At 34.7% G+C, this 10385-nt stretch overlaps 1 protein-coding gene across 1 annotated transcript; it reads right to left on the bottom strand.

Moving 5' to 3' along the window:
• Nucleotides 1–6179: 6179 nt before the first annotated feature.
• WRKY6 (probable WRKY transcription factor 48) lies at nt 6180–8142 on the bottom strand. Its single transcript, NM_001294135.1, is given in 3 exon segments — nt 6180–6905; nt 7227–7370; nt 7623–8142. Coding segments are annotated over 3 exon segments (1158 nt in total). The 5' UTR covers nt 8123–8142; the 3' UTR covers nt 6180–6391.
• Nucleotides 8143–10385: the final 2243 nt, after the last annotated feature.

The raw sequence follows: 10385 nt of genomic DNA on the forward strand, positions 1-10385 counted from the left end.
TATAACCAGTAGATGGAGAATTTGAGTTCTTATGGAAACAATTCACAGTTGTGTTAACTCTTTTATTGCATATTTGACACTCTATTACCACATTAGACCTGTTCTTAGTGTTGCTAGACCATATACCATAACCATTTTGTCTTGAATTACTAGATGAGAAACCAGAAGACCCTACATTGAAATTCTTCCATTTGAAACCACCATTGGATCTGTAGTTGTTGCCACCATTTGATTTGTTACCATAATTTGATTTGTAGTTGTTACCATCATTTTGTCCAAATTGAGGTCTTGCATCTGAATTAGAAATGTTTCCCAAGAATCCAAAATCATAGGGTGATCAAGGATAAAAGGAAGGCTGTGCAGAATGATGTTGTTGAGGGAATTATGAATTGTAAGGCTCATGTGGATACTGAAATTGGGATGAATTGTTATATGGTGATGGAGCAATAGTACCTCCCATAGTGGTTGACAAATGATTGTGTCCAAGATCGGATCCAGAAGCAGAAGATGATCCTTGATAAGAGTTAGAACCTTGAATATACAATGCAAATAAATTATGAGACATTACATTTATTTCTCCTATCTCTTCAACACCTAAGAACTGAGCTCTAAACTCTTTAAGAGTTATGGATGATTCCCTAGCCAAGATTACAGTTCTAATTAGGACATACTCTTTTGGTAATCCTACAAGACTTGCTATGATCATATCATTATCTGACACAGATTTCCTTGCTGCAGTTAACTATCCTTGATGCTTTTCAACTTTAACAGATACTTACTAATTAAATCACTCCCTTTTTGTATTGTATGCAATTCAGTTTTCAAATTGTTTACTTTAGACTTAGACACATAAGCATATCGATCCATAAGATTTGCTTCAAATGCAATTTTACATCCAAGAACATATTCAATAGCTTCATCAGAAAGTATAGCCAACAATAAACTTAGTAATGCCATATCTGTAGACTTTCATTCAATATATGCAAAAGTAATCTTAGCAGTAACACCTTTTTTAGTTTCAATTACACACTTTGGTAGACAAACAGTATTCCATCAAAGTGGACAAACGGTATTCCATCAAAGTGACCAAACATCTTATAACCTTTCAAAATTGACTGAAACTGACATGCCTATTTTGCAAAGTTATCATCCCTCAGCTTTATAGTGAGCATACCCAAAAGACTCTCAACTTTGATATTTATAGTAGCCATGATCAAATTGCTTTCAGATTAACACAAAGAAATTCAAGAAACAATGACACTTTCAAGAAAATTCAAAATTTAAGAAAGATTGATACTTTCTCACAGAAACTGTTTACTATCTCGAAAGAATGACACTTGCCGATTGATCAAGAAAGATTGACACTTTCTTATATTCTAAGAAGGATTGACACTTTCTTGAAAATACTTCTTTCACAAATCAATTCTAAATCAGAAATTAATAGGAAATCATGTAAATGAGCTGGAAACTGCAAAACCTCTAAATTTGCACATGAAATTTAACATCTTTAATCTTTGAACAACCAATTAGAATTTTCCCAAATCAAGAATCACATCAATTGCTACATGAATACTGAAGAAAACAAGAACAATTTCACCTGAAAACTGCTTCGCTTTTTAATCTCAGACTTGTTGAGAGAATCATCTGAAAACCCTTTTTGTAGAAACTCAACAACCGAAAGCTCATCCAAGATCGAAGACCCCAAAAGCGGAATTGTACAGCGGAATACTCCAAGGATCAGAAATGGTAGCTAGCCTTTGCCAACGATGATACCATATTAACTATACTAAAACTCTGAACTGAAACGCTTAAGAGAAAGAAGAAGCTGAAAGTAATGAGCGGGAGATAAGAGAGTTTTTGATATCTTTGAAATGAAATTATTACACCTTAGTACAATATGTCTTGAGAACTTTGGTTATATAGTAACCAATACATGATGTATTTACTATATTACTCTTTAACCAACTTATTCCTTATAACTACCTTAACAACTCTAATGTTGACACATGTCACTACACTTATAACAACCTTATGATAACTCAAACCGTTTCTAGATTGACATATGTCACTATGGTTAATAAATGCAAGGTACAAGGTTGCTGCTGACAAACATAGGTTTTCAAGGATGACTTAATCATGGTGTTTATGCGGAAAGAAAGGTTCCCAGTTGGTACCTACAACAAATTGCCACGAAAGTATGGCCCTTACAAAATTATGAAGAAGATCAACGATAATGCTTATGTTGTGGATTTGGCAAATGTTATGGGAATTTCCTAGACCTTTAGTGTTGTAGATCTTCATATGTTTAATGATGAGTCATTGAATCTAGATGATAGCATCAGGTTAAGTTCTTCTGAAGTGGAGGAGATAGATGTAGAATAGCTAGCACAGGCATTCATGGAGCAACTTGACAAGCGTAAATCCAAGAAAACTCGGTCTTGACGAAGTTATGCTATTTTAGCCTCAAGCTCGTTTTCCAGAAACTAGGGATCTAGTTTTGTATTAATGATTTTGAGACTCGTTTTCCAAAAAATAGGGGTCTAATTCCGTTACCTTAAGGGGGGTGTATTCAATTGAGAATTTGAAAGACTTTAACGGATTTATAAATCCATGGATTTTTATGAAGTTTAGGGGAGTGTATTCAATTGAGATTTTGAGGGATTTTAATTCTTTTAATGAATATAGGGGTATTCAATCAGGATTTTAAGTGAGTTTTTGAAATTCAAGGTGTATTCAATTAGAATTTTAAGATAGTTTATTAAAATCCTTAGAAATCCGGATGTATTCGATTAGGATTTTAAAGAAGTTTATAACATTCCAGGTGTATTTAATTAGAAATTAATTTTAAAGAATTTGAGAAAGTTGAGGAATTAGAGGGAATTTGAGAGATTTCGTAGTGTATTTTAAGCATCCATAAATCTCACCTCTCCACATGGGATTTCGAGGGAATTTAATCAAAATTTTATATGAAATCTCTACAAATCAATTAAACTCCATAAAAATTCGTGGATTTATAAATCCATTAAAGTCTCTAAAATTCTCAATTGAATACACCCACCTTAATTTATTTGTAGAGATTTCATATAAAATTTTGATTTAATTCCCTCGAAATCTCATGGGGAGAGGTGAGATTTATGGATGTTTAAAATACACTACGAAATCTCTCCAATTCCCTCTAATTCCTCAACTTTCTCAAATTCTTTAAAATCAATTTCTAATTCAATACACCTGGAATGTTATAAACTTTTTTAAAATTCTAATTAAATACATCCGAATTTCTAAGTATTTTAATAAACTATCTTAAAATTCTAATTGAATACACCTTGAATTTCAGAAAATCACTTAAAATCTTGATTGAATACCAGTAGATTCATTAAAAGAATTAAAATCCCTTAAAATCTCAATTGAATACCCCCCAAGCCTTGAGACCTTTTTGGCAGAAATCTTTATTTCACATTTTTTCATGTTTTAGGAAATCTTTGGTTTTTAATTATTTCCTATTTTATTTTCCTTTTGAAGTTAGGGTTTTCTAAGATTATATAAACAACTTTTAGGGTTGTATTTTGACAATCTTTCATATTATTCAATTATAATTTTGAAGTTTCTCATATTTCCGGTGGATTTCGTAGTTTATGTTCTTTCAAGAATAATGTTATTTATTCTTCTCTTTGTCATGCTGCACCATAAAGCACAAATATTATATATGTAACCTAGACCTAGATTATATGTTTATCACAAACATCAAGTGATGGAGCACAGCTGCCTTTTGTTGCTATATCGCTGCAGGTGTATATATTGGTCCTCGTCTATTTTCAAAATTAATAATAAACTGCAAACCAATTTTGCATAAGGGATCTACTTTTGACTAATTGGTAACTTGAAAAGCATTATAATTTGTTTCCTTTTCCCTAATTTCTAACTCTTATGAAATTAAAAGAATGTCATGCATGACGGGCATCTGATATGATATTGGCTCCCCTTTTTACAGAGATTTTGTACAGCTAGAAAGACTTTGGTCTAACAGTAAGGTGGCATGCAGCAGTGAATTAATGGGAATCGAACCAGTCATATTTAAAAGCATATTTCTCTGCTGTTTGAATCAAATTTACACGAAGAATCTCCAAATATTATTACGCCTTTTTTCTGATTATATAGAGACACTTTTGGAGTTCGATCCTTTAGGCATCTGATTATCTGGGTAGCATTAAACTTACTGCACTGCTGCATGTGGAACCAATATTTAAACTTTTCTGAATATATATATATATATATATATATATATATATGTAGTTTATGTGCTCAACGGTTAATTTGAAATTGCAATTTGGCCACATGTTTCATAATTTCCGTTTGACTGAAAAACCTATTTAAGCCACTAGGGTTAGCCAAGTGGTGGGGTGATAAGTCCAGGATTTGTAACCCTCGAATGTAACAAACAAATTAACAAAAACCTTTCAACATACTATATATATGTATACATTGTACATTAAGCAATCCACCCATATCTCGCAATTGCAAACACAGAATATATACAGTTGTTGGTTTACTTCTATAAATATTAGATTTGATTCTACTTTTGGACCCACGAAATCCCTGTATATATGAACAAATGCGTGCAGACAATCTAGTGCAAAATGCAGTTGTTGAAGAAACAAAAACTCGAAACTTGAAATGGTAGAAAAGCTATAGTTAATTTGACAAACTTTTTCCATGGTTATTAGATCCCTTTGGTGTGGACACTGAGAAAAGCACGAGCAAGACATTGTGCACAAAACGACCGCCAAGAACTTACCTCCAAGAACTTTACAAATTTTCAACATGAATCCTGCTACACACGTACGGTTCCCCAGTTTATCTGATGCACTAATCCTACTAAGAAAAGGTTAAGTTTAAAACATACTCTTAATCCTTCTTACATTTACTTATTACTATATATACATTTTTATATAGTTTTATTCAGAATCACTTGTATTGATAGTTAATTGGTACGTAGTACCAAAATAGAAAACATTAGCAGTGCAATTTTGCAGACCGTCCTAAATTAGTAGTGAGCATCCTCAATTCATCACCATATTGATTTTCATCAGATAAGTGGAATTTAATCTATGTATTACACATACATAAATACTTAAACTCATAAAAGTATATCCGAGGAATAATAGGGATATGGCTAGCTACACATGCATGCATGGTGCAATTCTGAAAGCTTGCATCTAATGCTTATCTCTCATATATATATATAGCTTACACATAGATTATGTGGCTTAAAGTCCTGTATGGCTTTAAGTGGCACAAGAATTTAATACCATCCCCTAGCTAGCGAAAACAGCACGATATGGAAGACTTCATGATCTCCAATGGGTAAGAAAACCCATATTATCTTCAACAATCCTAAAAGCAATCCACATTGCACTTGCACACCAAAATCTTACACCATCCTCTAAAATCAAGAACCCAATCCTATTTCCTTGCCAAGAAGCTCACTCCATTCTTAAATGAAAAACAAACCCCATATCGATCGCCTACTCAAAGAGGAAGAGAATGTCACTAAGAAAAAAGTTAGTACTGGTGTATGGCAGTCAAGTAATGTTAATGATACACACATATATTACACATCCATTCATCTACGGAAGTAATTTCCACACAATCTTTTTCTCTCCTTACACACCTTTATTAATTGTTGGCTATTGAATTGAATAAATCAAAAGAGAATCACTAGACAAAAACAAACAAGAGTAAGAAAATAAGTGTTTGAAAATCATTTCTCATATATCTATCAATGCATGCCCTAAGGTATTGCATTTAATTGGCTATGTAGAATGAATTTTCATAACCAATGTATACTATAACCTTTTAGGGTTTCCTACCATTACTGACCGAAAAGTATAGGATCAAGTTCCCATGTTCATTCTAGATTCCACCTTTTCCCCATAAAGTCCTACGGATAGTAGGCATGGAAATACAAGGTAAAGATTTCCAAACCTGATCACTTTGCTGATTAATATGAAAACCAAAACCTAGTTATTTATAATTGTTATAAATTCACCCTCCACCTCCGTCCCCTTCATTATACGGATGCAAAGGTCCTACGAAATTAAACACGAAAGAAAACGAAGACTAGGAAGAAGAGGAAGAAGAAGATGATGAAAAGCTAATGAGAAGAGAAACAAAAAGAAAAATTATGTACAAAAGCATATAAATACATAATAAATTAAAGTAATATCTCCACGACGATATAAATCTCTCTCTAAGTCCAAAGAATAACATTAAAAGTTCAAGCACGTACGACTGAGAATCTGAAGGTACACTAGCTAGCTATTCAGTTAGAGATCGAATTAAATACCATGGCAGCAATTAACACATAAAACAATAATCAATATTATGATCCATTCTATTGATGTTGATGATGATGATCTTCTTCTTTGGGCTCCTTTCGAATCTGCGGCACGATATCCTGAAGAAGTCCATGGTCTCTAAGAAAATTGGTAGCCGAAGAAGAAGGGGGTCCTTCAAAATTATATCTCTCTTGAAGTAAACTAGTAGAAAATGAGGAGGGATTAAAAGGACCGCCACCAGCACCACCACCGTAGGTGGAAGAGCTGATATTCAAAGAAGGGGAGGATTGATACATATAGGCATATTGCTGTTGCTGCTGTTGTTGATAGTGATGATGATGAGGTAAAAACTGCTGAACTCCAAAGGGATTTGATGATGCCTCCGCAGCAGATATAAACCCAGTAGACTGATGCGGCAGTGGTGCAATTCCCATTGTGCCACGCGGTGTAATGGGACTTGGATGCGTGTGTTGGCCTTCGTATGTGGTGACCACAGTGGACGGGTCGTCGGACGACCTCTCCACCCTCTTCTTCACACCACAGCCCGCAGTGGTGCAACGATAATAGCTCCTGCGTAGACATACATACATTATAAATTAATTAACATTATTACTCATTACGTGCCCCATAAGAAATTGAGGGTGAAATTCAATTGATACACAAATGCATGTATAGTACCTATAAGTATACTGAACAAATGAGTGAATGATTGAAATCGGGGGTTGAGAATGAAGGTGAGGGGTTTGGAGAGATTTTTGTTTTAAACAACCGGTAGTCTACTCTCAAATTAATCTAAATTTCAAACTTGGATGTAAAGCACAAATTTTTAGTCAACTTGACTAAGCTCAAGTTGCCTGATTTCCGTCGAGGGTTTTGAGAAAATATGTATACCTGGGATAAGGACTATTTTTGACAGCTTTTTGGCCGTATTTTCGCCATCGGTAGCCATCATCTAGGTTATCAACCTCACTCTTTGTCATGAACGCAAATCTCGGCTCCCTCTGCCTTTTTTGGTTCTTCTTTTTCGGTTTCAATCTGTATTTACATCATCAATCAACTTGTTAGTACTCAACTTTCCCATCACAAAAATCAGAAAAGGAAACAACAACTTCCAATGACCCATCAACAAAGAAAAATCTTACAAAAAAAGTTGATTATAAAAAGAAATTAAAAAAATCAGAAACTATACTTGCTATATGTTAGCTGTCTGCACTATATTAGACAGGACAAAACATACACAAAAAACCTTAGAAAAAATCAAATGAATAATTAGCAAGTAGGTCATACTGTTTCTGGGTTTTCTCCGGATCTTGCTCATCGGCTTCCTCTTCCTGCACTTTTTTCATTTGGCCCTCATTATTATTCGCCGCAGCTTCATTCGACGACGAAGAGATCGAAGACGAGTTCGGCGTCGTCGGAGCCGTACTGCTGTTCAAAACCTCCGAGGTTGTATTAGTAGTAGTAGCACTCTCCCTCTCCGGCATCGCTACTACTGTAGAAGTAGATGCTGGAGCGGGAAGTGATCGTTGCTGATTGTGGTGAGGTGGCATCATCATGAGCGACGACGTAGTTTGAGGGAAATCGAATAGAGAAGGAGCGTAGTCTGGGATTACGAGCAAGTCCATGAACCCTCCAAGAGAACCCTTCTGATCTTCGCACGAAGATGGCATGTCGAATATGCCGGAAAAGGAAGGAAAGTTGGTCGGAATCTCGTCGGAGAAAACTGCCGAATTTGCCATGCTGTGGCTACGATCGGTGGTCTTTAGTTCTTCTTCTCTACCATCCATGGATTGTTTTTAAAAATCAGAAGCACATATTCCCCATTTGAACTTGTTCTCCAAGTCTCTCAGATATTGAGATATAGAGAGAGAGGGAAGAGGAGAGAGAGAGAGAGAGAGAGAGAGAAATGTCGAAAGGAGGATAGAGAGAAAGTGATTTTTATTTGCTTTATTATATAAAAACCAAAATATAAAAGAAGAAAAAAAAGAAATGTTTTTCTTATTTTTTAAAGTGTGAAAGGACTTGGGCAGGGATTTTGGAGAACAGCTTGGCTCGGAGACCTTTCCCACCCAAACCGACACGTGTCGGTGGGTTTAGAGCGGACGGAGCTTGTCGACGGGACGGTGGCCGAGCATTAATGGATGCTGCGTGGACCCCTTCGGAGCGGAGGAGGGCCCACAGTCGTTTCTTAACGCGGGATTTTGACTGGTGGGAAACCGGCCGAGTCCGTAGGAATGTGGACGGGGGCTTTGGCCTCTGCAGGTACACGTGGGCTATCAAAAAGGCTTCACTTCTCTGCATGCATGTGCAGCTATCTCGAAACCATTTTCAAGTTTCTTTCGCGGCTTTTGCCTTTTAGGTTTTAACTTTCAATCGGCAAAACCTACTCTAACAACAAAAAATGAAACAGAAAACTCCTTTTTTTTATCAAGTTACTTGTATTAAAAAATAATTTCAACAGTATGTTATGGACGTGCACAACATGCTGAACCAAGTAAGATTGTAAGAGGTAGAAAAAAAGAAGAGTGCATGAAAATAAAATTGGATTGCTAAAATTACTTTCGAATCTTTAAGCTTAAAGAAACCATATGAGTTTTTCTTGTCTTTTCTTTTTGCTCAATAAGCAGCCTTATGTGATAAGTTCGAATCACCTGATCACAAGAATCCATCACCGTTGATCATTATATAAAAGTAATCTAATGATCGATATTAAACTTAAGTTCAAGTTCAATTTATTAGCATATGTCTTTTTGGGGTTAATGTTAAGCTTTGTATTTAGACTCAATGGTTGATACCCTGCTTTTGCACATTCACTAAATGATCGCTTGTGAGAAATTAACGAATGAAGTAAAATGACTTCCTTATTTTTGGTAAAAATATTTTTATTAATATATGCATGTCTTTTTCGTTATGGAGTTGTTTTGAATAATTATTTTCGATGAATGTCACTTTCTTCATGGCTCACGCCATCAATTGTTATGTATCTTTTATATAAACCGCATGGGCCATGTGTCTCTCATCTCTCCCCACAAATCAAAATGTACGATAAAAAACCTAAACTTACACTTTAAGATTTAAAGATATCATACTTTAAAATTTGAAATTGATTTATTTTCTTAGAAATAAAATGTAATTTTAGTAGTAACGATCCATAATATATATAGAGTAAGAAGGTCAAAAAGAACTAAGCGATCGCATAGATCAAAAGAAACAACATAAATTAACAAGTAAAAACTCATTAAAGCACGATGCAATTCCAATCACGGCCCATATCTAAAGAAACTTGCAAGTTGCAAGTTGTAGAACCATCGAAAACCATCGAAAAGGCAACACGAGGAAAAGACCACACTACCCTTTGATGCACTACAATAAGTCGACTCGAAGAAATCCTCATAGTCATTTTTCATGCACCAAACCACAAGAAAAACTTAATCCACCACCTCAACTTTGAACAACAATCACCCCTCAAAGCTTCGATTATGACTACCAAGTCAGAGCCGTTATACAAAAGCTCTTCTCAACAAAGTGAGAGAACGATCGAAACTCTTCTCGCGGGAGTAAAAAGATTGACATAACGGTGGATCAAGATGATTAGAGGAAAGAAAAAACATGAAAGGAAAGAGAGAAATAAAGAAGGTTGAAGTTTCACCATAAAACTAATTGGCAATATGAAGAGTAATCCAACCTCTTAAACTCTTTTACCTTCACATCCTCACAACAAAAAAAAGGTCAAACAGAGATTGCCGCTGACTACAAGACAAAGTAAGTTTTTCTTTTTTCTCTTTATACTTCGGAAATTATTTTTCTCTTAAATTTATGTATTTATCACCGTTAATATCTGAAGTGGTGTGGAAAATTTTCAAATTTAAACAGACTGTCAATAATACAGTAAACGTGAAATTATTTTGTTTATATGACATTTATGACAAAATGAAAACCTGTAACTTTTTTATATGAATCCATTTGTTGTCTAGTTTATTAAAAGACAAAGTTGAAGATTGTTTTGTTTTCTGTATGCGACCATTTTTTCATTTTATTTGAAGGAGAAAA

Source organism: Malus domestica, chromosome 13, assembly GCF_042453785.1.
Source record: "Malus domestica chromosome 13, GDT2T_hap1".
In the NCBI taxonomy this organism is placed as follows: domain Eukaryota; kingdom Viridiplantae; phylum Streptophyta; class Magnoliopsida; order Rosales; family Rosaceae; genus Malus; species Malus domestica.